The sequence below is a fragment of the Eublepharis macularius genome, chromosome 10, assembly GCF_028583425.1.
Source record: "Eublepharis macularius isolate TG4126 chromosome 10, MPM_Emac_v1.0, whole genome shotgun sequence".
Taxonomy (NCBI): domain Eukaryota; kingdom Metazoa; phylum Chordata; class Lepidosauria; order Squamata; family Eublepharidae; genus Eublepharis; species Eublepharis macularius.
In genome coordinates this window covers 32,995,417-33,023,324 of record NC_072799.1, presented here as the reverse complement: position 1 = coordinate 33,023,324, position 27,908 = coordinate 32,995,417, and the positions used below count along the sequence as shown (strand labels likewise).

The 27,908-nt window shown below is 51.9% G+C and overlaps 1 protein-coding gene across 3 annotated transcripts; it reads left to right on the top strand.

Annotated features, from left to right (window-relative positions):
- On the top strand, positions 1 to 27,908 carry PITX2 (paired like homeodomain 2). Of its 3 annotated transcripts, XM_054990633.1 has the most exons (5): positions 1 to 85; positions 4,912 to 4,967; positions 5,705 to 5,842; positions 23,209 to 23,414; positions 26,475 to 27,908. In XM_054990633.1, the coding sequence occupies exons 2-5, from the start codon at positions 4,922 to 4,924 to the stop codon at positions 27,021 to 27,023; spliced, it is 939 nt and encodes a 312-aa protein (XP_054846608.1). In that variant the 5' UTR covers positions 1 to 85; positions 4,912 to 4,921; the 3' UTR covers positions 27,024 to 27,908. The 3 variants fall into 3 exon arrangements, with proteins under 3 accessions (XP_054846608.1, XP_054846609.1, XP_054846607.1); XM_054990634.1 differs by lacking the exon at positions 5,705 to 5,842; XM_054990632.1 differs by lacking the exons at positions 1 to 85; positions 4,912 to 4,967; positions 5,705 to 5,842 and adding an exon at positions 20,513 to 21,192.

Here is a 27,908-nt window from a genome sequence, read left to right as displayed (position 1 = left end):
CCTCCCGCCCGGGATTTGCGCGGCGAGCCCAACTCTCCGGCCGGCCGGCCGCAGGCGAGCGGAGCGGAGCCGGAGCAGGCAGCCGGTAAGCAGAGCCCCAGGCCCAGGCGTGCCTCGGCCCCGCGGTGTGAGGTTATGCGAGTCGGCCGATTGGTTCCACTTGGGGCGACTCGACCCGGCCGGTGATTTGTGGCGCTGCGGCTTGGCCGAGCCCAGCCGTCGCGGCTGCGGGCAGGGCCCTGAGCGGCGGGGCAGGCGCTGCGCTTGGGGCTCGGGGGGCCCGGCCCGGCCCGGCCCGGCCTCCCCCCCCGCTTCGGCCAGAGCTTTCCTTCTGGCTGAGACATCTGGGTTCCAGGACGCACGTCGAGAGGGAGGGAGGGAGGGAGGGAGGGAGGGGGAAAGAAAGAAAGAAAGAAAGAAAGAAAGAAAGAAAGAAAGAAAGAAAGAAAGAAAGAAAGAAAGAAAGAAAGAAAGAAAGAAAGAAAGAAAGAAAGAAAGAAAGTTACAAGCCCTTGGCGGTGGGGTCCGACTTGCTGGCTCGTTCTCACTGGCTGCGATTTCTAGCCCCCCCCTCCCCCGCGCTCTAGTTTTGAAAGCGGTAACCCAACCTAATCGACCAGTGAAGTAACAGCTTATCTTTATCCTATAACTGCAGTCACAATAGCAAATAATGGTGCTCATTTTCATCCCTGCTATTATTATGTTTAGCCTATTACAATGAGTGCCCCGAACAACAATTTACAGCCAGCAGAGCTCTACCTGAAGTAGTAGTAGTGCCGCCACCACCACATCTGGTGTATTAACATTCCCCTTTCTCCCAAGTTTGCCCTCAGATTCGCTTGAAGTTTAAAAAAAGGAAGAAAGAAAACTCCTTTGCTCGAGAGTGATCTTTTTTCTTTCCTTTTTTTTTTTAAAAAAAAAGAGATGGTTAAGAGAGACATAAATTTAGGAACTGAGCAGAGTGTCAAGGGAGCCTGGAATTGTGCAAAAGGAATGGGCCGGGTTTGCATTTGTCCTCTTCTTAGCCAAAGCCGCTTTTGCACCGGAGGGAAGGCAAGGAAAGAACGAGCGCGGCACGTAGAGGCCGGTCCCTCCCGAGCATTTTAGCCTTTCCGGGACTGAAGCGAGAAAGCACGAGACAATCGAGGCCTGGGCCTTTTATGTATTCGGCCTGGCCCCTTGCACAGTAAAGTCAGGCCAGTATTTGCCTCCTTATAATAGCATTTTTAAAAGAGAGAGAGAGAGAGAACCAATGAAGTTCAGTTCGAGCCCGCTGTAAAAATTTGGATCTTTGATCAAATGCAAATTCCGCTTTTGTTGCTTCCAACAAAGAGAAGAAAAATGCCATCCAAATCCTGGTTTCTTGTGTGTGTGTGTTTCCGTGCGCGTCTGTTTCTGTGTCTCTGTGTTGTGTGTTTCCAAAATCCCCATTTATTACTTCTCTGGGTTTGTGCTGCTTGCAAAATATATAAAAGAAGTTTATTGGATTTTTGCACATTCCTATGTTTTTTTTTAAAAAATCGATTAGAAACAGAGAAAGGTGTGCAGAGGATTGGATCTGATAAACAACCAAAATCTGCTATAATTGTGTTGCCTGCCCGCCCCAAATAATAGGTTCCATTGATTTGATCAAAAGTATTACTTCCATATAAATCAGTATAGCATCGGTACTTAAGATAATATTCTCAGGGCAGGTGAGGGCCGTTTTCTATAAAACTTCTCTACAGATTTCGAATATCGGCCTGGGATTCCTTAAGAGTTCCCGGAGAGTTTGGGCGTGTGCCTGCCAGTCTTTATGAATCGATTGAGCGCAATGTACAGGGCAAAAACTGCTGCACACACAAATCCCCCATCCTAAACTTACTTCTTTTGAGTCAGAGCTGGACTTGCTTCCGCATAAAGGCGGCCAGGACGGCTGTAAAGAGATGCACTTGTAGTACAGGGCTTGTAAATGCATAGATATGCGAGCCCCCCGCCCCCCCACACGCTCGCCCAGACAGGTTGGGGAGAAGGGATCGCAGGAGAAGGTTGCCGTCTCAGACCACCGTAAGTCTGTTTAAACAGAATACATTCAAGTCCGAGGTTTTGGAGAAAGGAGGGGGAACTTAACGGGGAAATGAAAGTTGTACGTCTCAATTTGTTAGATAAATTAGCCATCAAGGCAGGCGTTGAGTCAGGGCCACCGAATTTGTCAGGCGAGGCTTGTCTTGACAGAACCGGTTTAAGGACCATCAGAGAGGAATTAGGGCTTTCTTAATTGCCTTCCCAAACAATTTCGCCACAGCTCATATACTAGGCCTAGTTACTGGGCTTCATGCACGCTGCTGTTCGGCCCCCGCCTTCTGCTCTCTCTGGCCTGGAATATAAATTGCCTGGAGAATTACAATTCTCAGCTCTAAGCATCTCAGTGGCCTTTGTGGTGTCCCAATCCTGGATACATTTACTTGGAATGACGCATCTCTTTCAGTTGAATCTACTTCCGTGTAAACGTGTTTAGGATCGGGCTGTGAGCTGGGGGGGGGGGCAATTGCTGATTGGATTTCGGATAAAAAGACCAATACTAGGCACATACTCGGGAACGAGTCCCATTCAGCCCAATGGGACTTACTCCGTTGTAAGTGTGCATGGGATTGGAGCCTTACCTGAAAAGTAAATCCCGTTGCAATTCACTGGACTCTTTTTCTAGGAAGTGTGCTCAGGGTGAATCGCGGGAGAGTTATTGATGGCGATGGCGATCTTTATTTATTTGTCGATGGTTTCCTTCCTAAAATATTAGCAAGCTTCGTTCACGTATTTATTTAGAGACCCTCCACATTTACTTGTAAGCAGAATGAGCAAAGTGCAATCTTGAGTACCCTGTTGAAGGAAGGAAGGAAGGAAGGAAGGAAGGAAGGGGCTCAGAAGGGGGAGAAATTACCAAAACCTTGATGACATGCAAATTTTCCACCGAAATTATCATAAGTAAACATTTGAAGCCTGGACTAATAAAATCCCATCTGTGTTACTTCATATCGAGTTACTACAGAGCGCTGATAATGATTTTTGTAATATCTCCCGAACAGACATCTCAATCAGGAGCTAATCCTGTGATTTTTTTTCAAGTGCAGAATTGCTAAAATCTGGAGTCCGAGCCGGTGGCTCCGGAGAGCGCGCCCGAAGGCAGCGCTCGGGTTGTCGGGGGGGCGGGGGGGGGGACAGGCGGGTACTAAGGCCCCCAGTCCGGCAGCAGAGCAGGGTGGGCGACTGGGGGCCAAGGGGCTTTCCTTCGCCTTCCCCACTCTAAGAAGGTCATCAACAAGTCCCTCAAACGCTTTTAGAAACCCGCCAGCCTTGGACGACTTCCCGCCAGAGCAGCCGCGAAGGAGCCGCGCAACCTGTCTGGAAGGACCGGCGCGCCGCTTCCCTGGCTGGGCCTCTCGTGTCCGTTTCAAGGCGGGCGCAGACCCCGAACTGGCTGCCTTGCGCAAACTCAAATGGATCGACCTTGCGCTGTCTCTGATTGGAAGAGGAGGGGGTTCCAGGACTGCTCGCAGAGGAAGTCTCTTGAATTTCCCGCACCGTCATTCCCAGGGATCTTCTAAATTTGCAATGTGGCCGATCCCACCTCCTTATTACTGTCCCTGGCTGTGGCGAGGCTCAAAAAGGCTGCTTGTGGCAAGACATTTAAAGCGGGGGGGGGGGGAGCGGTCAGAGAGAAAGAAAAGGGGTGACGGATTTCTAAACCTTCTCTCTGTTTAGCAGCCGAAATCAGATTACGGGGCTTTATGCCGTGGGCAGAAAAAAACAGTCGGGGCTGCCCAAACGTTTGCGCAGTTAGATGCGCCTAAACGCAACCATTTCTGCGTAGGATCAAACAGGTCCGCTGAAATATTGGGGTCCCAGCAAACCTCTGTTTGCTTGGGAGTAAGTCCCATTGTATCTGATAGGAGTTGCAGAAGTTAGGACTGCAACCTTACCAGCCTGCTGCTCGGAGGTTCTTTACTAGTAGAAGGAGTTAGGGCTGCAGAACTGGGAGTCAATCTGTCAGAGCATATACGCTTTCCCAGGTTCAAAAGGCTAGGCGCCCAAGTATACCCATGCGGAAGTGCTGCTGAAACCGCTGGGGCATTCCGGGTTTGATTGTCGGTTAGTTAAATTGTTTATTAGAACGAGTCTTGGATGAGGGGTGGGGGAGGAGAAGCTTCATTCCGAGGCATTTGAATTCAACAGCCCGGCCGAAGAGATGTCCTCCGCCCTAGCGAAAGAGGGCCGACGAGCTGAGCTGATCTGTGTTTGCCCCACTCCAGGCCGCAGCCCCACCCCACCCCCGCTCTCCCTTTCAAGCGTTTGTGAATGGGAGACGGTTCTGTCAAGGTAGAAATAGCCCTAGAGGCAGCGGCATTAGTCAAATTCCAGGCGTCCAAAGCTGCACATGGATTTACATTCGGTTTGCATGTAAAGGGGGCGGGATATTTTGTATTTCATGGTCTGCTGAGGTGTCTTCTAAACTTAGCCAGCGCAGCTTCAGAATTGTGATGTAAGCGGGGCTGAAAAGCGGGATCTCCAGAAATCGCAGGGCTTTGGATTTCAGCACCCCCCACCCCAAAAGCCCGATCTTCCAAGCCAGTTGAGTCGACTCAGATGGGGCGAGGTCGATGTAACGAAATCGACGTAAACAGACTTGGGTTTCACTGGGGCTGCGAGTGACAAACATACATGCCTGCCCGTGGGAAGCGAAGGACCAGGTTTGCTCCGAAGAAAGTCCCACGGATTTATTTATTCAACCGGCCACACCGCACTGCTCCAGCCGGCCGCCTCCTTCCCAGGCGCCGTCCCATTCGCTGCCTCCCCCCCGCCCCGTCCCATGAAGGTGTTGTGCCGGTGCTTTCATTCCGATGTCTTCTTAATGCCGATAAATCTACTGTTTTGCAGATAACGGGCTATGGAGTCCAACTGTCGTAAACTTGTGTCGGCTTGCGTTCAGTTAGGTAAGAGAGATATTTCCGATCGATTTACCCTTACCAGATTATTTGCATCGTTATGTCGACATAAAAATGCCCATTAAAGGACACGGATGGGAGCGCCGGCCGAGAGCTTTCCACCCCAAGAAGCTCTACCGGGGGAAATGGTGAGACAAACAGAAGCCCTCTCACGGGTGGCTGGCGATGGCGCTGGATTGCACCCGAGGAGACCCGCAGTCTGACTTGTATCCAAGGCGCTGCACGTCTCTAGACCCATTCCCGCACTAAGCACGAGTGGTTCTGTTCCTAAAGAAGCAAACGCCCCGGACGGATTGCAAACCTAAACTGTGTTTCTGCCGGATAAAATAGATCGATCCTTTGGAACCCAATTGGTGTCAGTCTAGGCATGCCGGCTTAACTGTTTGTGGCTCGGGCTCGCTTGTTTCTACAATCGCAGCAGATTTTAGAGGCCTTGTTAGACTGCCTTTTTGTTTTTAGAGGAGGGGGTGTCTCTGCCACCAAGAGCTGTAAAGCCGAAGGCAAACACCGGCTTGGTCAAGGGGGGTGGGGGGAGATAGAGGAAAGGCGCTCAGGTGCGAGGAGGACAGGACTGGCCCTGCCACAAACCTGACCAGGAAGCCGGTTCGCTCGCTTTCGGCTTTGTTCTGCCTGTTTATCCTTTCTCTCTCCTCGCCTCTCCCTCTCTGTCGGCCTCTCCTTTCCTCCCCCCTCGAACAACGACCTTCTTTCTCTTTCTCTCTCAGGGGTGCAGCCTACTGCTGTTGAATGCCTTTTCTCCAAAGACTCTGATATTAAAAAAGGAGAATTCAATGATTCTCCGGAGAGCAGGAAAGAAGGGTCCGGCAGCAAGCTATTCGGCAGGCAACACGCCGGCGCCAATGGTGAGTCCCTCCAGTCCAGCCCAGCCAGCCTCCACCCCACCCTTCCACCTTCCCAGCCGGGGGTGGGGAGGGGCTGGGTGCAGCCCACCTCCCCGTGGAGGTCACCGCCCCTTGTCTCGTCCACTGGGGATCCTGGCGGCAATCTCATATATCCCTGAATTTTTTCGATCTGGGCCAGAAAGTGGGGAGGGGTGTGTGTCTTCGGCTGCTTCTTCCTTTTCTTTCCGAGCTTTCCTTTAGACAGTTGTTGGATCCCCCGAGGCTGCCCTCTGTGAGCTCCCCTCGCATCCTTCCGCTCTCTGCATTTTTCTCGCCTCTGCCTCCCAGTCGATCCAAATGCAGTGCAACAGCGCCCTCTGCTGTTCGGAGCCTTGGAAGGGGGTGGAGGAATCTGGGCGCAAATACTTATTTGCCAAAGTTAATTTGGTTCCGGGATTTTCGGTGGGAAGATCTAAATTTTGCTGAACTTGTCTCTTTCGTCCAGAATATTACAGTATTTGCAAAGGAACAGAATAAGTGCCTTAGCACGAACTCAGAGTCATCAAGAGACACATTTTTTTCTGGTTACCTCCATTCAAAAGATTTGACTTTTTAAAATGTTTCCCGTCCTCTAGCTAACAGACGGCTTCGAAACATGTCCCATCGGTTTCAAACTGTGCGATCCGAGACAGAGTTACTCTAGTCTAAACTCATTAAAATCAAAGGGCTTAAACTGGAATAACTCTTGCACAGGATTGCACTGTAAGGATACCCGGAAGGCCATGTCTCTGGAATCTGTTCAAAACTAGGATATCAGATGAACTTTATTGGCATTCGGCGGTGTTTAAAAATCCCTGTCAAAATAACAAACTGTCTGAAAGTTCTTATTTCATGGGGAAGGCTGTGCGGATTGACTAAAACGAATGCAATTCTGTTGACATACTTCAACGTTTCAATTCAGTTAAAAATTTTAAATATATTTTTTGATATAATTGTGTCCAGCTTATTTAAAATGATATAAATCCTAACTGAACTTTCTTCTAACTGGAATGTTTGCAGCCCAATGTTTACTTCAAAGTAAGTCCCTCTAAGTTCAAAGGACTCTAGTTCGCCACCTGCGCACACCCTTAACGACTTCAGTTTTAGATTGTTTTAGGTTAAAAGGCGAAAATGGGCTAGATTCCGAAACCACACAAAACCTTTTAAAGAGTCAAATTAGCTTGCTAAGGACTAAACGTTGGTACTATAAGCAGATGGGGTTGGGAGGATACCAAAATCACAGCTTTTGACCGAGAGTGTAAGGTAACAAAGCTGAGATTATGAAGCGTTTGCCACTGCTGTATCCATAATCACAGTATAGAAGAGAAAACCCTTTCCCCTTGCTAGAACAGAACTAGGAATCTTTGCGAAGTCACTCGAAGGCTTCTTGTAAACTCTTCGCTCAGAGAAATAAGTCGCTATAATTCAATGGGCTTCCTCCTTGGGAAAGAAAAGCTTTGGAAGGAAGGAAGTCCCGGGGAAACCAAATTGTACACGCATTTGGGAGTTCTGCTCAGCCGAGCGTTCGCTGTAGACAAACTCCACTGGAGTAACCGTCTCCTGAGCTTGTGCACATGTAGTAAAGCCGTCGGAACCCCTCCCCCGGTCCCGTAGCAATATGCACTGGAAGAATGCGTTTCTTTCTCCTTTGAAGTGAAAGCGTGTTAAGGGGCAATTAATCCGCTCTAGGGAACGTGCGGACATTCTCCCGGCAGCCAGTCCCACGGGCATCCACGGGACTTAGCTCTACGCAAGTGTTTCACGGTGTATTTTCTCATGCTCTGGGACTTTTCCCACTCGCCTTGCTGCGACATCAATGGCTGTTTTTCGAAGGAGTCATTAGAGGGCAGGGGGTTTGGGCCTGCGCCTTACATTTCCTGCCCGGCACCATTTCCGTAGGACCTTCCCCACCCCCTCCTGCTCCTTCGCATGGGAGGGGAAACTGCTCGCCAAATTCTCTATGAAACAGTTAATTAAACAAAATGGCAGTCGGGTGTCCACGTATTAGAATTGAGGATCAAGGAAGAGAAGGAAGCAAAATCGGCCACAGTCTCCAAACTTGCTACTTTGGGGATCGAGGTGTCCGTGTAAGCGCAGAAAAGCGAGATTGCGGTTTGGGGTATTATGGAGGGACGTGGGCCTTCGAGGCGCCGGCGGCCCCTCAGCTAGTCCTCGAGGGACAGAGTCCAGCGGTGGCCCGAAAGGGCAGCCTGGAATTGCGCCCTCGGCCAACCAGCGACCCCCCCCCCCCCCCAGTGTAGCGGCATTTCGACCGAGGCAGCAGGGCCGCCACTAACACCGGGCGCAGGTCATCCGAGGGAGATCCAGCCAGTCTCCAGCACGGTGACATCCCACCGACTTCTGCCCGGGCCAGCGCTTAGGCGCGTCCCCTTGGCGCGGGGAGGCGGTTTGTGCATGGAGGCTTCCCCCGTGGTTATTCTTTTGGGTTCGCGGAAAACGTCTCGCCCGCCTGGAAGAGCAGGCGAAGAGGGGGCGCGATCCGGCCCTTCAGAACCCTCCACTCAGATCAATGGGGCAGACTTAAACACGAGCCTAAGCCAAATCAATAAACGGCGCTTCAGCCGGCCGGAGCTCGCCCTCTGCCGATGCCAGTTCCCCACGTACTACCTTTGCGAGGGGCGGGAAGGGTCTGTTTTGTATCTGATTTTAAAAGTTCGGCCGCAACCTGAGTACATTCGATCGGAAATGCGTTGTTTATATTCGGCTTTACTCGCAAGCGAGAAGGCACGAGAGTCGCGGCCGAGGCTACAATACTCGGCCCAGCCAGGGAAGCCTCCTCTGCGCGCAATGCTCTGAGAAGGAAACGGGGAAAGAAATCCTGTTGAAATCAAGGGGAGCTGCGAAAGATCCCCGGCCTTAGCTCACTCGACGGAACTTCCTCACGGTGTCGTTGCTCGGCCCCCATCCAGGACAGCGGGAGGCTTGTCGTGTCGGGGAATCTGGGTAGTAGTAAACCCCACCGAAGTTAACGGAGATGATTCCTGCCTTGTCCTGGCGTTGCTTATTAAGCTTAAGTGTCGTGGCTCAGATCGAGGTACATAAATCCCATCAATAGGGACAGAAAATTAGTCACCTCGTTCTCTCCTTCATTTTATCCTCACAACAATCCTGCGAGGTAGGTTAGGCTGAGAGTTGCGGCTGGCCCAAGGTCACCCAGCAGGCTTCCACGGCAGAGCGGGGAACTGAACCTGGCCTCCCAGATCCTAGTCCCTCACCCGATCCACTACACAAACTGGTGTAAATGTTTGCAAAATGTCTCTGTTCAGAAAATGTGATCCTGTTGAACTCCTAAATTAGGCTCTTTTATATATACACCTCGGGTTCCAGGTAGTTTAGTCTAATTGCAGCATCTCCGCTGCGATCCTGGCCAGGACTGCTCGGAACCTGCCGAAGCAGGCTGCAGTCCTAGGCACACTTACTTGGGGGCGAGAAAGGATCTCCGAGGAAGCCCCTCCCGGGAGAGCAGGCGGGAGCGTGGCTTGCCTAGTGGGTTAGGGCCCAGCCCGCAGCCAGTCATGCCCCGGACATTTCCTAAAAGCCTGGCTTGGGAAGAGGTCCTCAAACACCGAGCAGAAGAGCGAATACGAAGCTCTTTTAAGCCCTCCGACTGGAGCGTCTCTTTCGCAAGAAGCGATGGGATTTGCAGCGCAAGGCTGATCTCCGCAACCCTAAGGGCATGTTTGGGGAAGGACAGCCCAGTAAACATCCTGGCCATTACTTCCGAGTAGACATGCCTCGCTGCGTGAGCACTCCCTCGGTCAGGACTTCTGGCTTAATTTACTTAGGAGGTTAATATACTTCCTTGAAGTATTTATACCGGACTTCGCCTGAACCTGCGTTCACCCGAGGAGCCTGTTTGCAAAGCAGCCCCGTCGGAGTTGCACTAAGCGAAGCAGTTTTAAGATCCGGACTCGCGGATAATTCTGTGCTACGTGATTCCCGGCTCCTCCTAACTCTGCGCAGGAGGGAACTGCTGTCGCCCTAACTTGCCAGGCGAGCCTCTTTAGGCAGGCCAGGCAGGCCTCCTCTCACCCCGCCCTCCAGGGTTGCAAGGCGATCTCAGCCACGACACTTTCTATTCAGAAATCAAGACTGGGCTTACTTAAGAGTAAGCTGCCATTGTTCGGGGGGGGGGGTAGGATTGCTCTAGAACTGGCTCAAAGCGATTCCTCCAGCCTTGAGGGCTTTAGAGATGCATTGATCGTTAAAGGACAGGTTTATGACTCGATCCGAGAAACACTTGCTTAGGAGTAAATTCAATTGAATCCAGTAGGACTACTTACGAGAAAACAGAACAAGCAATGAGCCTTGAGCCTATATTAGGGGACGTTGAGAGGTGAGGGACGCAATTCGACGTGGCATCGCTTCGTTTTCTATTCGAATGCTCAGATCGATGCATTTCCTCGTTGTTCCGCCTACTAGCTTAATTTTAGCTGTTTAGGGGCCCCTCGAGGCCATCTTTACGAGGCTCCGAAATAGGACGATACAACTAATATTTAGAATGATGCTTACAATTTTGAACATTTTATTGGAGAAGCGCGTTTACATAAACCCGGTGGAAACAGAATGAAATAAACCCGCCGTTTATCTAGTCACTTACCACGACTAATTTCCACCTGAAATGACCGGTTCCCGACTGGCAAATTGATTATCGTCGCCTTTTAAAAAAGAAACCTTGTTGTTATTCTGTCCATACACACCCATATGCATACTCTCTCTCTCCCTCTCCCTCTCCCCCCCCCCTCTCTGTGTACATACATACTCCAGAGTGAGAGAGAGAGTAGCAAGGTGCGGGGAGGGGAAGAGAGACCCATTCGCCCAATGCTGGTAGATGGCTAGTAGCCCGTTTTATCGGTCCAACAGCCACAAAACCAGAGTGGAAAGAGAATGGACTTCCCAAATCCCTCGCTTAGCTCAGCTTTCCCCAGGGTGCTGCTCCTCTGTTCTGCCAACGTGGATAAATTCCCGGAGGAATCGCCCAGCCAGTATCCACCCCAGTCGCACCTGGGCTTGCCTCAATGGAAACACTCGAATGCCTGAGTTCCACGGCACACTGTACCTGGATCACACCGTTTTTAAAAATCACTGGAACCACTGAGGGCCAAGCTACACATGACAAATGAAACTTGAACGGCAAGTGGATTGAGTGGAGGGCAAGTGAACAGGGAGAAATACACTTGCTGTTCAAGTGTCATTGGTCATGTGTAGCTTGGCCCCTAGTCAAGGGACCCAGGTTCCCATTCCTCATTCATCAAATTAACGAGCTGTTTATTTTTGCCCGAGGGGGTGGTTATAAGAATGGCCTTTCCGATGTCGCAAGAACTGTCTCTTGTTGTTTCCCCCGGGGATAGAGGTATGCTAACCCTGACCTGGATAGCCCAGGTAAACCTGATCTCGTCAGGTCTCAGAAGCTAAGCAGGGTCGGCCTCGATTAGTAACTGGATGGGAGGCCTCCAACAAAGACCAGGGTTGCAGAGCCAGGCAATGGCAAACCCTCTCTGTTAGTCTCTTCCCATAAAAACCCCTGGGGAGGGTCGCCATAAATCAGCTGTGACTTGAGGGCACTCTTCTCCAGCAGAGGTACACTATCTCTAGACATGGAGTTTCCTCTACGCTCGCCCGTTAAGGTGCTGCGGGTAAAGGACCGAATCTCTCTGACGATCCAGCCTCACAGATTTATTTTGTAGATCCGACGCCCTTACAGAACTTTGTACATTGAGAAATTGTACGGGTGGTGATGATGATATAATCGAGGTAATTATTAAGGGAATTAATAGGGAATTAAACGGGAAATGTTACTACGGTAAATCAAATTTCTGAAATTAGTTAAGAATAACGTTTGAATGCAAGAGACTGGGGTTTTGTTTGTTTCGTTAGTATAGCTCTCATGAGAACAGCGATCATAGAGGAATTCAAGAGGGGAGGGGAGAAGAACAGGAACCAAAGCGAGGAAGGGGGCTTCTGGTTGCTTAGTCACAACAAGGGAGTTGCGTTCGATAATATCCAATGGGGTGTCTGAAGTAAGAATCTGCTCCCGTCGAGGCCGGCTGTTCGTCTACCGCACCTGCCCTGCTGCCCAATAATGCCCCAAACGCAGGTGACCGTCCACCTGTGGGGCTTCTGCCATGTATCGCTGCGCTCAGGCACACCTGGTCCTCGCCGCCTCCGGACCCTCGTATGTGCAGCGCTGGCTCCCTCAGCCGCAGAGGAGGGGCGTGGGGAGAAGTAGAAGGAGAGCTTTAGTCGTGAGCAGGAATATCCTAACGGAACGGTGCGATGGCTCCTTAATCCTATGTAAAAAGCTTTGTCGTCTTCCTAATATTGACTGAATGGGTAATTAATGGCTCTTCATCTAGGAGAATAACTGATAATCCGAGCTTGGCGAAAGACAACAAGCCAACGGGAAAAAAAACCTCCACCAGCCCGTGTGGCTTAAGACTCTGCCGAAGCACCCATCGAGTTAGTCGCTGGAATGGGGCTTGCAGAAGCCGCGACTTGGAGCAGATCAGCTCAGAAGGGGGGAAAGAAGTGGCAGCCGGCAGGAGGGGCAGACTCAGAAACGCCACCAGCAAAATTAGACTCCATCCATCCATCCGTCCATCCACCCATCCTCCCCCCCCCCCCCAGTGAACAAACAAAACCATTTTAATTAATCGATTTAGGAGCGTTGTTGAGATTCCTGAGGAAGGCTTCAGTTCTCTTTAAGTGTCATTGGCGAAGTGCTCAGGAGTCGCTCCCAGGTCCAACCCCCGGTTAAGAGGACCACGCTGTGGGTGACGTGAAATTCCTCTTCCTGACGTCCTGGAGAGCTGCTGCCGGTCAGTGTAGGCAATACTGACGTCGAGGCAGCAGTGGCCTGACTCAGTATAAAAGACAGCGCCAACCATCCCCAGACAAGAAGACGGATTTTCTTCTGAAGTCTTCACAAAATCACTTTCCCTTAATAGAGTTTTCATAGACCTAAGAAGCGCTTAAGAGAAAATTGATTGTTCTGGGCCACATTAGTGACTGCGAAGACTGCAAGGGAAGGGAGTATTTGTTCCGGATGGACTAATTCCTTTCCGATTCTTTCGCGTTAAATATTCTGCCAGCACGGGCGGTGGCTGGAGTGCGGGACTCGGATCTGGGAGACTCAGGTTCAAATCCCCGCTCCCTCATGGGAGCTTGCTGGGTGGCCTCCCCAGCCTAACCTACTTTACAAGGTTGTTGTGAGGATAAAATAGAGGAGAGCGATGTAAGCCGCTTTGGGTCATCACTGGGAACAAACAAACAAACAAATAACAGTGTTCTTGAGAACACCAATCGGTGACAGTTTTACTAGAAACGCCAGTACGTATTTGTGTATGGATCGTCTAAACTATAGGCGTTGTCCTGAGATAGGGCGGTTGGGCCCCACTGTTGAAGAAGGCCGGAGAATTTAAGGTCCTTGCTCGACTCAAGAGAGGTTCCCTTCGACTTCCAGCGGAAAGGTGCCCGAACTCCATTTCTTGGGCACGGCTGGGCGACTGGCATAAGTCTTCATCCAAGGCCCAGTTTTATCTGAGCTGCTACCAGCCGTGCCACGTTTGAATCGGCGAGACCAACATGTAGCCACAATTACCCATAAGGAAAGGGGACGGGGCGTTCAGGTGCTCGCTAGTCCTGTGGCCCAGACCTGGAATACGCCTTAGCGCAGGTACCCCTGCCCTTTACTGAGAGACGGCGCCAAGCCTGGCCATCCAGAACAAGATCCATTTTGCGCCGTAAAAGTCTGGACTGGGTTGGCCAGTCGAAGGTCTTCAGCATCTGTGCTGACAGTTCGCCTCCCCCCCCCCCCCACCTTTAGCTGCGCGGTGGTCTCAATTGCCTAGGCTGGGCTACTATCACGTCGTTATTGTCTTAATCTATTCCAATTAAAACCCACCAGAAGAGGCCGCTCCATCTGTCCCCAAGGCAGGGGCGCATCTCCCAGGAAGGTCTTCTGCGCAATCCCCGCTCAAACAAAGGGGAACTGCGGAAGAGCATTGCTGTCGGTTGCCTGTCCTGCCGCTGCCTTCTTGGAGAAAGGCGGACTACGCATGCGGACAAACAAACGTCCTTAATGAGCATTTAAGGCTGGTTTACCTGAGGAACACGGAGTCGCGTGCATTTCGCCAAGGGGGCGCGCAGTTTGCAGAGAATGCCATTGTCCCCGACTTTCGACTTTGTTGGATTGGCTTCCATTTATTAGTCTCGGGGCGAAAGGGGGGGGGGGGGTTGGCCACTCTAGTGTGCATACATAACTGGGGACACGTGAGGCTTCCTCATGAGTAGGATGCAGCAAGACTCACTTGAAACTCGACGTTGTGTTCGTTTCACCTGCGTAATCAATGGACTTTGGATCTGCCTAAAAATGCGCTCCTACTGAAGCGCTCCTATCTGAAGAAGTGAGCTGTGGCTCACGAAAGCTCATCCCCTACCACAAATTTTGTTAGGCTTGGAGGCGCTACTAGACTCTTGCTCTTTTCTTCTCCTCCTGCCCGTAAGCCTTCCTTCACTGATGCCACCCAGGCTCCAGCTTCCTTGATTCTGGTTTGATTCCCCATGTTCATCCAGTGCCTACCAACAGGAGGAACCGGGGCACGAATAGAGTCTTCAGAGTTCTGTTTGCTCAAGATGTTTTGTGCACCCTGGGAAAATTCCAGTAGCAGTAGCAGCAGTAGTCGTAGTAGACCGCTGGAGTCATAGTGGTAGTACAACGCCATCGGTGTAATTTTTCCAGGGCTGACTAGGGGGAATGTGGCGCGACGTTTCTCTCCTTCCAGTTCAGTAAAAGTAAGGAGAGATGTATTAAGGTAGGAGGAATAAAAATCTGGGATTCTGGTACCAAGACCCATATTTCTGGATCTAGGGGGAAATAAAGGTGTTCCTATAAAAAGGGTCCGATCCTGTTAGGGTTCCCCCCCCCATCGCACCAATCAATCCACAATCCTATTCAAAGGGAGCATTGGGGTTTCCTTGGAACTAAACCGTCCGAAAGCCTGGCACCGCATTTTGACCAGGTCCCAAATCGGGGCCCCATTTCTTTCTTTCCCAGATGTTTGCCCTGCTTTAGCCCTAGCCCCATTGCCAAACAAGGAGCTGACTCTGGGGCTGCATCAGGCGCGGTATTATTTTCTTAGTTCAGATTTTAAAGGGGGGGGGACCCACGAGGCACTGGTATTCTGGCTTTCTACGATTTATTATGCTCGCTTGCTTCGAAATATGTATCACTGCTCGGTTATTGTCACTGAGTATTGTTGGGGCTTAGCACTATTATGTGCGTCTTAGAGAAATAGCACTGAAATAATGAGATTTGTTTTCCAAGAGTAATTCGGGTGCCAAGATATTGCTGTGCTTGACTGAAGGTGAAACACAGACGATTAACTGCCAGTAGGGATGTTTGGGCGAGGAAAGGCACTTTAGAAAGATGCCGTCTAAGCCCGTAGTGCGAACGGAAAGGAGCGATGCGGAATAGACAGCGCAACTAAGTGCAGAAGGTGCCAAAAACACAGCGATTCTTGCATACTCCTTGGTTTGCGGGTCGGAGCACATCGGCCACAAAACAAGGCCGGGTTAGTTGGGTTCCCTGACCTCAGGAGCTACTCAGGAGATCGACTTGCTAGTTCACTTTCCGCTCAAGGATTATTCTGCCAATCCGTCATCCGCGTTTCAGGGCGCACTGACTGAAATCGCAAACGAGTGGCAAAGACGGAAAGCAGTGAAGGGGGACGGGTGGGGAGTTTCTTTCTCTGAGCAAAGGAAAAACGGGGTGATGGGGAGGTGCATCTGAAAGTATAAGGGATCGTGTGCATCCTTGCACCGGAGTAAGCGGTGACGGGTTTAGGCGCAAGGCTGGTGGGTCTGAATGGAATTAGCGCCAGATTGAAGGGGAAGACTCCTGTCAGATAGACTTGGGTAGGCGAACTTCCAGCTGGATACCCCCCCCCACCCCCCACCCCAAGAAAACCCGGGACAACCCACGAGCATAACATTCCAGCGGGTTGAGGAAGAGCAGGTCGAATTCTAGACCTCGGGACGATGGATGTGCAACTCAGTAAAAAAGCAGCGCAACCGGCTATTCTAGAGGATGCCCCGAGGCGCAGAGGTGAGCGCCTTTCGCCGGCCAAGCCAAGGGCTGCTGGCTTGGGCCGCGAGGGCGCCTTCTGCTCCGCCTTCGGATCAAAGGGGGGCGAGGTCTGGCGAGAAGCACCTCCAGAGCGGGACCCGTGCCAGTCCCTGGCAACCAACATAAGAGAGAGCCTTGTGGCACTTCAAAGTGACCCTTTCCCCCAATGCAGTAGTTCATACTACGGTGGACTGCAGAGACAAACGCATCTGGCCAAAGCCTGGGGCAGCATTAAGTCTGGCTCGTCTGGAAGATGCCGCCGGGCTCCTGTTTCTTCCCCAGGTACCCCTCCCGTCGCCACCCTTTTCACCCTCCTATTGCCAGACACAGGCGACTGGTGCTCAAAGGCATCTGCCGATGCTATCTCCAAATAGACCCCGGCTCTGTCCCTCTTCCCAGCGCAGCAGCCCCCTCCCCCCCCCCCATCGAAGCTGCGGGACTTTTCAAAGCAACCTGGTACAAGATGTCTGGGACAGATACACTGCGGGGGGTGGGGGTAAACTGAGAGGCGCGGAATATATTAATTTTAAATCCATTTAAAAACATCTTGTGTAAAGTTTTCATACCCGTTTTGTCCATATCTACACACCCCTGATCTGCCTCTTTAACAGAGAAGGGACTGGGCAGTCGGGGAGACCAGCTCCTATCGGCCAGTCTCCCTCCCTCCAAACTTTTCCTGTAGCCAGACGATCAGCTTATCAAGCCTCCCCAGTGGCTTCAATCAGTAAGAAAGACCCGGTAGCCTTACTCTGTAGTTTACTCAGCCGCGTGGCTAATCCAGCCTTGACCCACTTTAAACACATTCGCTTGGAAGTGCTCATTGATTTCACTTGAGGAGGCTCGGCAGCCCAGTTCCCTTGAAATCAATGGGATTTGATTCCTCACAACTCGGTTTGGAAAGAGGAGAAATCGCAACACACACACACCAGCCTAAAAAAAAAATGGGCCGCGCTTTTCATCGGTGCATCTCAGAGTTCACAGGACTTCCGAAGACCCCTCAGGATCTGAACAACCGGTTCAGGATGGAAGACGAGATGCAACAGATGAAAGGCTCTTCTTCTCTCCCCCACCTCTAATCTCCCTGTTCTGGGCTTTCAGGCCCCCTTTCTCGTCGGTCTCTCACCCCCCCCCCTCTTTTCTAGCAAAATGTATGCCAAAAGCAAATAATCCGGGTTATATTTAAATCGGCCTTTCGTCTCTTCTTAACACTGGAATAATAGGCTCGGGCTTCCAGCGCACTCGCCAAGTATTTTGCAGGCCATTTGGAATGCGGATCCCGCTGCGCATTAGCGCAATCTTGCCCAGAGGCGCGCCGGTCCCTTAATATTGGCTGCAGTAACTCTGCCTGGCACTGCGCTGTCAGCGACAGTGAGTCGGGAAGGGATAGTAGTTTACTACGGGGTCCTTAACGGGGGCACGAAGTTGTGCTCTTTCGAAGTAACCCAGAGACTTCTTCCCCTGCACACCCACACATTTCTCCCATTTCTGTTCATCCCAAATTCTGCTCGGGTTGAAACCTTCTCCCGCCTTGGCCAGCCTGCAATGCGGCTACTTTCCACCCGCAACTCCGTCCTTTGTCTGAGAAGGGCCCGGAGGCCTTACGTGGCGTGCGAACCTCCCGGTAGCCCCGGGAAGGTCGGAAGAAACCGGGAGTCACTTAGTAAACAAATTGTGCCGAAAGGCGAGAGGGTCTTGTTGACTTCCTTACAGACCAACCGCTGCCGGTGCGGAGGTGGAAACTATTTATTTTACACATATACTTATGATCTTCGGGGAATTAGAGGAAATTCAATCAGAAAATCGTTTTTAAAAACCCCTATTTAAAAGACTTAAGCAAATTAGAGATTTATCAGATTAAAATCCACTACAAATGCAGGAGCATTGTCGCCTTCGAAAGGCTGTGGGGTCTGCGGAGCGGAGGGGAGAAAGACTCCGCCAAATCTCAGGGATAAAGCCGCGTCATTTAAACGCCAGATAATGAGCAGAATGTAAATTAATTTGACCTTCTTTACCAACAGACTGCTGTTGAGTGTAGTGATAAGGAAGGAAGTTTGAAACCGAGGAGGGACGAGCAGTACTTTGGCCCCCGGTCACTAGTCAGGGAGAAGGGGGCGGTGGGAGACGGCCTTGGGGTCAGGGGAGTCCCCGCGGATCCGCGCTCTGCTCTTCCCCGAAGGTGGCGTTTGGCTCAAACGCCTTTAGTTGCCTTCCGGCGCGTTCCCAAGGTTAGATGTCTCTTTTAAAGGCTGGAGTCCCACTTGGGTGCCTGCGGTCAGGCAAAGGCCTTTCAGGACCTGCTCCTACTCTAGAGGAGAACGTGGAACCTAGGAAAGGCAGTTATGAGGGAGCTGATGAAAGTGGGAAGACAGCTTCTGCTAAATTTAGGCTCCACCCTGAAAACAAAACAAAACAACACCTGGCATTGAGTATTTATTTTATTTTGTTTAAAAATGTATTTGTAGCCCGTCTTTCTCACCGAGACTCAAGGCGGATTGCACAGTGTGAATCAATGTGATAAGCAGTAGGATTACAGCAACTTGAATGTACAGGATCCAATTTATTCCCATCAGTTCAACAATTGCATGGATCTCTTAAGTGCTTAGGATCCCGGGTTGGTCCTCTTGTCATCAATACAGCCCCTTCTCTCCCAATTCCCTTTCCTCCCAAAAAGCTATTCCAGCACCCCCATTTTAAAAGCCTGGCTTTAAAAACCAAAGGCAACCCCACCTAAAGAATCACGAATCCACTCTGTAAACGGGAGTGGTTATCAAGTCACATTAAAGTGAAGATTAATATTCATTTATTTCTTTCATCACGAATACAAGTCACAAGTCGGGAAGCTTATATATTAAGAGTCCTTGTTTGCGTCATATCAAAATCGTGACGTTATGAGTTTTAAGAAACAGAACTCTAGGAGGGAAAAGGAACTGACGTTTCCCTTGCTAGTGACGCTTCGGCAAAGAATCCATTCTAAAGTGGACGTCAGTTCTATTGATTCCAGCGCGCGTTGCTTCCTATTAAGGCCACAGTTCTGTGACTTTACCTAAGGATAAATTCCACTGAAATCCAAGAGATTTTTTTTTGTCCTTTCTTGATCCAGCTGTAAATTTGCTTAATTAACATTGCTGACTTCGAGATGAGCTGTGCAAGTCTACTCGAAAGTAAATCCCACTGCTTTCAGTGGCCATACCCCCAGGTAGAATATTAGTATGTTATTAAACCTAAGATAGCACTTTCGTCCTTGGCTGTAGTTGTAGGAATTTTCCAGCTCTCTTAGATAGGTCTGGACAAACGTAGTAAATTATATCCAAGACGGTAACCTTTGTTTTTGTTTTTGTTTTTGTTTTTTAAAAAATACGGGAATCACCTTGAAATCTTAGCTAAGACCTTAAAGTCTGGTTTCTTTACAACTGAAAATTTATGGGACAGACAACATAATCCTGTAATATTTTTTTCAGGCAGTCTCCTTCCCCCGAGTTCAACGGGCGTTACTCTCAAGTAAATAAGCCTTACATTCGAATTAATTTGTTTGGGATTGGGACGTCAAAGTCTGACCTGCAAACTGACAGAGATCTGATTTATTTGAGAGGAGCAGACATTTAAATTTTCAAATGTTTTCGATTAAGACCGTTTTAAACGATCTCGGCAGTGTCAGCGAAGGTGGTGTAAATCTTAAGCACTCTTCTGTTCTTAATGAACAGCCATTTAAACAGGAGAGGTTTTTAACGTCTGTGTGTATAATAGAGACAGAGAGAGCAAGCAAGCAAGCAAAAGCGTCGTATAAAAACAAGGAAAACTTTTAACAAGATTTGGGGAAAACATGATTTGCTGTGTGTGATCTATCTGTCTAACTGTCTATACCGAGCCGGGCTTCCCCCAAAGGTCCGTCTCTTGTTAAGGGTTTTCTTTGCTCTTATACCAGACTTGCGTGTCCTTAAAGTTCTAATTCTCTTCACTGCAACAAGGCGCCGGGGATGGAGGCCACGCTTTGCTTGGCAGCTTTTCTTCTCTCCGCTAAACAAACGGGTCAGCTTTTAGTCCAGAAAGCAGCCTGCACTGGCGGGAAGCGGTGGGGGCGTGTGATTTGGGTCTTTCCTAGCGGAGAATGGGGAGGCTCTCCTAATTCTTTGCGTAAAGATGTGACTGTCTCTGGCATAAATGCAGCAAGAACGCAAAACGAAATGCGAGGAACTCCAGCTCGGCCCCCGCCGCGCTCCTTCCCGGTCCCTTCTGCCGCGGCTCCCTCGCAGCAGCGCCCGAGAGCAGAGACCTGCCTGGCAAAAAAGGTGACTTTCCCGAGGCCCTGCCCAACTCTCTGATAGGCCGGTCCCCTTCAAGCCCGGCAGGGGCGTCGCGCCTGCCGATTGGCCTGGAGCCGCGTCACTCCGGCCGTGCGGCGAGTGGGGCCGGCGGGCGGGCGGAGGGGGGCGAGGCGAGGGGCGGGGCGGCGATATGAGCGCCCGGGAAGGCCGCCTCTGGGTTTAAGATGTTGGGCAAACCGGGAAGCGGCGGAGCTGCTCGGGTCCTCGGCGCGCCGGGGCGCGGATCTGCGCGGGGGACAGAGGAGCGCCGCTGAGGGGCCGCCGCCGCCTTGGATCTAGCAGCCGCGCCCGGAGCTTGGGGTTCTTCATGCCCGTCGAGGGTCGCCTTGGGAATATACCGCGGAGGGTCCGCCGAGCTGCCTGCCTGCCTTCCAAGCTCATGCGGGGGGCCCCGTCGGGAGAAGAGCGGGCGGGAGGGGAGGACGGGGCAGAGACCGCGTCGCCCTGAGCCGTCGCCCGGGCCGGCTGCCTCTGCGAGGCTAAGCAGCCGGGGGGCTGAGCGGGGCGTCTGCGGGCGCCGCATCGGAGTCGCCTCCCCTTCCCCAGAGGTCCCCCGATCCTCGCCAGAGGCGCAGCCGGGCTGGCCCCAGAGCCGGGCTCCCCGATGAACTGCCTGAAAGAAGCGCTGAGCCTGGAGCGCCTGGGAGCCGGGAGCAAGCTGTGCGCCTCCTCCCCCTCGTCGTCCTCCTCTGCCTCCTCCTCCTCCTCTTCCTCCTGCCACTACCACCACCACAGCCAGCCGCCGCCGGCCCTGCTCATGGCTTCAGCCCTGACCCCCGGACAGCCCCGGTCGGCCCTGGACTCTGCCAAGCACCGGCTGGAGGTGCACACCATCTCGGACACCTCCAGCCCCGAGGCCGCAGGTAAGAATCTCTGCCCACCGCTCCTTCCCCTCCCGCCGTGTCACCTTTCCCGGCTTCTTGCTCCCCAGACAAAGACTGGAGGACAAACGCCGAGGGGCCCCGATCCTGAGAAGGAGAGGGAGGATCCTTCGTCCCCTTCACGTTAATACGAACGTGTGTTTCTGGGAGGAGTCTTTGGATGGTTCTTTGGGAGTGAAACTTCCTGGGACGGCGCGTTTGCTAGGGAGAGAGCAGAGCTGACAACTGTCACCGTGATTTAGCCAAGCCGCCTCGGTGAAAGAATAGCGCCGATTTGCTACTCGGAGGCCATAAACATTATACCCGATGTAAATATATAGAATGATCCAATGGATCCTCAGAACCACAGTTCGGATAAACCTGAAAAGTGTGGGACCGATGTAGAGCCGTCGGTTTCCAAGAGACCAGAGCTGCTCCTACCTGAGCACATTTATCTGTCAGTCCTACTGAGTGCAGAGAGACTTCCAAAATAGAAAACAGTCCAGTAGCACCTTTAAGACTAACCTATTGTAGCATAAGCTTTCGAGAATCACAGTTCTCTTCGTCAGATGCATGACTTCCGGAGACTTCCAGGCGCGCACAGAATCGGGCTGTTAGGTTACAACCCGGTGCAGGACTCCTGGGACTGTCCCCGAGAACTGGGTGGGGCTTACTTCCTAGGTAGCAGGCGAAGGATCGGCTTCTGTCCAAGTACTTCGGCTCAACTTGGGTGTGGATCGGCATGCTAGTTTCTCACTGAGCCCAATCTCACCCGTGGGTCCCCGGAAGTCAGCGCCACAGGCTTCGATGGCATTGGCGTTGGAGTAAATGTGTCCAGGGCTGACCCTTTGTGTGTGCCGTGCACGAACAATTTAGGGGTAGGGTGTAGACATCATTATGGAAAGGTGCACTTTCGGAAAAAAAGTGGAGTCAATCAGTCGTCAGCTTTCCGGGTCTGTTCACACACCTATGAGATCGTATCTGCGTGAGTGAAGGGTGGCGCAACCGGGCCAATTTCATGTCTAAGAACAATAGTGCGGTTTCCAGATGCTCTGCCTGGGTGAAGCACAAAGGTGGGCATGTCTAGATATGAAAGAATGATGTAGTCTAATAACTATCCTGGCGAATACGCACTTCTGACTATATTCTGAATGCAAGCGAAGCTGCGTGTGGTTTGCAAGGTGTGCGAGAGGCACACACCTCGGTGCCCAGGCACACGGTCTGTTCCCGAAGACTGCCACATCTAGCCAACTATATATAAATATCGATTGCCTTGTAATGGAAACCCGTGTTTTCGGGGCATTTCCTCGACTGTTTCGGCTTCCCTAATACTTGCACGCAAAAAGGCCCAGCTCTTCGGGGTGTTTGGAGACCCGGCCTGAACATTTAGGGCTGGATCGCGCCTGCAATTCTGGAAGAGGCTTCAGGGAAACGAGGGGACTTTTATCTACAAGTGTAGGAGCCTGGGCCTCAATCGTAGCTTCCCTCCGGTGCGAGCCGATCGACGCCTTCTGCTCTGTTTACTTGGGAGCAAGCGCCCCTCGAGCTCCTGAGAAGGCAGCCTTTTCTCTCCCTGGCTTTGGCTTGCCGCGCATAGCAATGGGATTTCCTTCTGTTTTCCTACGTAGCCCAGACCCCTGGCCGGGACAGAAATCCCTCTGATTTCAAAGGCGCTTCTGTTTGGACGTCCACCTTTGGACGGGACTGAGTCCTCCCTGAAATGCCTTGGAGTGTCCCACCGGATTAAGAGAGCAATCCTAGGCAGGTCTACTCAGAATCCGACTCGGGGTTCTTAAATGGAGCTTACTCCAGGGAAAGGGTTCTCCGGTCTATTCAGTAGGGCTTCCACCAGGGAAAGGGTTCTTAGCAGCGCCCTGCGAACAAGGCCAGCGCGCTTCGGGTGGCAGCCTCCACCCGCCTGCGCAGCCCCCTCCCTGGGTGGTTCCCAGCGGCCGGTGCCCTCTTCCCTCCCTCTCTCCCTCCGCAGCCAGCGGCTGACGCAGGTTCCTTTCCCCGCAGAGAAAGACAAGAGCCAGCCGAGCAAGACGGAGGACGCGGGGCCCGAGGATCCGTCCAAGAAGAAGCGGCAGCGGCGGCAGCGGACGCACTTCACCAGCCAGCAGCTGCAGGAGCTGGAGGCCACCTTCCAACGGAACCGCTACCCGGACATGTCGACCCGGGAGGAGATCGCCGTCTGGACCAACCTCACCGAGGCCAGAGTCAGGGTAAGTCGAGCGGCAGCCGGGCCGGGTGGCTGGAGGGCCGGGCGGGCGGGGGCCGCTGCTTTCGCTTTCCCCGCGAGGAGGCCGCCTTGGCTGCAGGAAGCACCTCGCTCTCTGTCAGGCCGGGAGGGGATGCCAGCAACTCGGGCGGTGATGAATGGCCCGGCCGGGCGGCGTGTTCGGAACGCCTCGGCCAAGACAGCAGCACCGGACAGGCTCCGACGGGCGCCCGGCGACAGATGCGAGGCGCAGCGGGCCTCTCCCCTGGGCCCGGGCGCCCACGGCCTGCCTTCCCCAGCATTCCTCGCCTCGCTCTTCCGCCTCTTCTGTCCTCCTCCCCTCATTTGTGGATTTCACAACTACGGTGGTTGCTCCCCGCCCCCCCCCCCTTCCCGTCTTAGATTTATAACTCCGTCCAAGCGCTAAAACTTGGAGCGGCAGATCTGGCAAGACCGTCTTGCAACTCGCTTTGTAATCCTCAACACGCTTCCTTTGAAGCAAGGGCCGTTGGAGTGAACGGGGTCAGCTTTCGAGTAAGGCCGCAACCCCCAATTCGCTTTGCAGGGAATGAGGCTGAGCTCGCTGGGATTTATTTCCGAGGAAATACTTGTCGGCTGCATTGCAAATATCCTTCGGTTGCGGGTAGGTTGCAACAGGCAACTGTGGTATTTTAGAAGAGCAAGTCTCTGAGGTGCTATTGGGCCCGAATCTTGCTCTGCTAGTACAGACCAACAGGGCCGCCCACTTGAAACCATCTTTATGGTATTTTAAAGTAACCCTGTTTAATGTAATGGGGCTGCTCTGCAGTAAGGATCGAGGCCTGCCGCTGAAATCCTACACTTTTAATCTGGAAGAGAGTTTCAGAGAGGTCAGTGAAGCAGGATAAAGTTTATCAAAATGTTGTTTATTTTATTTTTGTTTTCCAATTGGAAAACAGCCTCTCTTTTTAAATTGCTCCTATTTTGGAAAAGGCAAGTCTCCTCTGAAGTAAATCTCCTGTTATTCAATAGGGCTTTCTCCCGGGGAAGTGCTGTTAGAGTTGCATCTGTAAACCATGAATTTATGCAAAGGAGGTAGAGCCCCAAACAAATGTCGCCTAGAGCACTGTTGATTTTGTGTACTCGGAAGTAAATGCCACTGAGTTCAATGGTACTTACTTCCATGAAAATGTGCAGAGAATTGAGGAACAAGGAAACCCTACTACAGAAGCACACTTACTTGAAAGTAAGTTCCACGAATAGCACTAGCTCTTACTTCCAAGTAAACACGTTTATGACTGAGGCGAAAATGCACCTCGGGGCTGCAGGAAGGCAATATGTATTGAAACAGAACAGGAAAGCACAATTTCATGGGATTAAATTCCACCAACGTGGAAAGCATATGCCGCTTCTGTTTTGTAAAATCACTTTTGCTACAATAATCTGGAAGCAAAGCAAACAGGTCCCAGAGATTTTAATTAAAAGATCCGGGAGTGGTAGATTTTTAGGCTCAGCTGTGAGGTGGAAATACACAATAAGTAATGAAAAAGACGGGAGGACTCAGGCCTCGTCTGCTTTTAAATTGGTTGAGAGAGCTGCAGGGTCCAATTTACACAGGGGGCTTGGATTGCTGCCCATTTAGGCTTCTGTCCGAAGCAAAGCACGCCTCGAGCCTCAGAACAATCGTCTCCCAAGCTTTCCTGCTTTGAAGAATATTTCCTTGAAATCAGTTGGGTTGACTTCTGAGAGTCACTTAACTGAGTTTACGGTTCTGTCCTAATGGATGTTTACTCTGAGCTCCAGTGGCGCTTGCTCCCAAGTAAAGGTGCGTAGGACTGCAGCCCTGGTTGTCTGAATTCTAGTTGTTTCGACTGGGCTGGGTCACGGCGCTGAGACCAAAGAAAGACAATGGAAGCTCAACCGCAGGCCCTTCGGTTGAACTGCACAGGAGGCCGGCAAGAAAGGAAAAGAGGCGAAGCGGGGGGGGACACCCTCCTCAAATCATGGCCCTAAAAGCGAGGACAGTTTGGGGAGAGAACAGAATCTCTCCTGATTCCTAGCAGAATAAAATAAAATAAAATACCCCCCTTTTAAAATGCTGAGGCTGGTAGGAAAGAGGAGATAGAAGCAGCCCCTGCCTTTCCGATTTTTCTTTTCTAAACGAATTAAAATATGGCATATCCGTGGAATATTCTGCCTGGCCAACACCCCCAGCCCCCAGTTTGAGCAGTGCCGGCAACTGTTTCTGGAGGTGTTGGCAACGTGGCGGGCGAATAGCCCCAGCTAAAAAAGAGAAAGAGCTTTGGAAGCGAAAACAGCGGCAGGGTAAACAAAAGCCCGTCCGAATCCACATCCGAACTTCTGGGGTAGGCGGCCGGCGGGCAAGATGTGGATTGGGAGGCGCGGCGCTTCGGCCATTGTCTGCTTTGGGAAAGGCCGCCTTTGCCAGAAGGGCGAGTGACTGCGGCGCGGGAGGCCGGGATGGGAAACGCGCCCCCTTAACAAGCTGCCGAGGGAACGATTTATTAGGCTACCCCACCCAGCTCTCCCTTTTAAAAAGGGTCTCCCCCCACTATTTCTTTTTGAGAGAATTGCTGGGGTTTGCTTGCAGTCTGTCCCTAAATATTATGGTTTGGTGTTTCAGAACCGTAGAAAGCGAGGCCGAAGGTTGTCTCCCGTGCATCTTGCAAATGGGGGTGCTGGCCTTGCGCTTAGGAGGGAGATTTAAGACCACCTCTTTTGTTCACGCGTGGCAAATGGAGGGGGGCTGGGAATGAAAAAGGAACGGTGCGAGGCCTTTTCTTGGCAGAGTAGTGTAGAATCCCTTTCAAGGTCTTCAAGGTCTGGTCAAAGCGAGGGAGATCCCAAACCAGCCCGCCCCTCTACCACCCATTTAAGCTGAGATGAGTGGCATGGCCGTGTTCCGAGCTGGGGGTTGCCTGCAAAACGAATGTGCCGCAGACTGCTCGGGGGGCGCCGTCGAGGCTCCGGGGAAGGGCGCGGGAAGGGGCGAGTGGCGCAGGGGCCGCTGTCCGTTGGCCCCCCAAGTGACCGCCTTTTCTCCTCCTCCCCTTTCCGCTCGAAGGTTTGGTTCAAGAACCGGCGGGCCAAGTGGCGGAAGCGCGAGCGGAACCAGCAGGCCGAGCTGTGCAAGAACGGCTTCGGGCCGCAGTTCAACGGCCTGATGCAGCCCTACGACGACATGTACCCGGGCTACTCGTACAACAACTGGGCGGCCAAGGGCCTCACCTCGGCGTCGCTGTCCACCAAGAGCTTCCCCTTCCTCAACCCGCTGTCCTCGCAGAGCATGTTCTCGCCGCCCAACTCCATCTCCTCCATGAGCATGTCTTCCAGCATGGTGCCCTCGGCCGTCACCGGCGTGCCGGGCTCCAGCCTCAACGGCCTCAACAACCTGAACAACCTGAGCAACCCCTCCCTCAACTCGGCCGTGCCCACGCCCGCCTGCCCCTACGCCCCGCCGACCCCTCCTTACGTTTACCGGGACACGTGTAACTCCAGCCTGGCCAGCCTGAGACTCAAAGCCAAGCAGCACTCCAGCTTCGGCTACGCCAGCGTCCAGAATCCGGCCTCCAACCTGAGCGCCTGCCAGTACGCCATGGACAGGCCGGTGTGAAGCAGCCCGCCGGCCGGCCGGCCTCCGCTCTCCTTCGCGGGCAGGGCAGCCGCGAGGCCTCCCCCCTCCCCGCCGCTCCGTGTCCATGAGCATGTCGGAGCCCCCCCCCCTGCCTCCAGCCGAGGCCTGGACGTTGGAACCGAAAGGCGACGCGCACCGCTGGGAAAAGCCCCCAACTCTCGCCCACCCACCCGTGAGCCTTTCCCTCTCCGCCGAAACCAGGGAGGGGAGGGGAGGGCGGAGGGGAGGGGGGAGCGCCGAAGTGGCCCACCTCCTTTGTTTCCCCGAGGGCTCTTCTCCGGCTCGCTTCGCGGAAAAGAAAAGAAAGTGTTTCCAACTGCTCCGAGGACATATATTATAAATATATATAAAACACGGACAAGCGTTTGACTGGATATGATACGACATTTTAATGTTCCTATAAGCTTGTTATTTTTTATGTTTAGCATTGTTAACATTAAAAGGAAAAAAATGACGGGAAAGGATGTATATATCTATCGAAATGTCAAATTAATTTTATAAAAGCAGTTGTTAGTAATATCTCCACAGTGTTTTTAAAAAAAGGGGTTAGGCTTTAAAATAAAGCATGTTACACAAGAGATTAGGGATTTCTTTTGTTTTTTTCCGCTTGCGAGCAAGGGAATGTATATACTAAATGCGACACTGTATGTTTCTAACATATTATTATTATTAATTATTATTATTATTAAAGAAAGACCCATTGTGTGAATATCGGTTTTAGAATAGTACCTCTGGTGGATGCAATGTTGAATCTGAAGCTACAAATGTAAAGCATACCCTGTGTATAACATTACTGTTTTCCTTTTCAGCCGACATTGGAAAAAAATGTGTTTTCTTTCATGGGAGTAAACTATACCGCATACA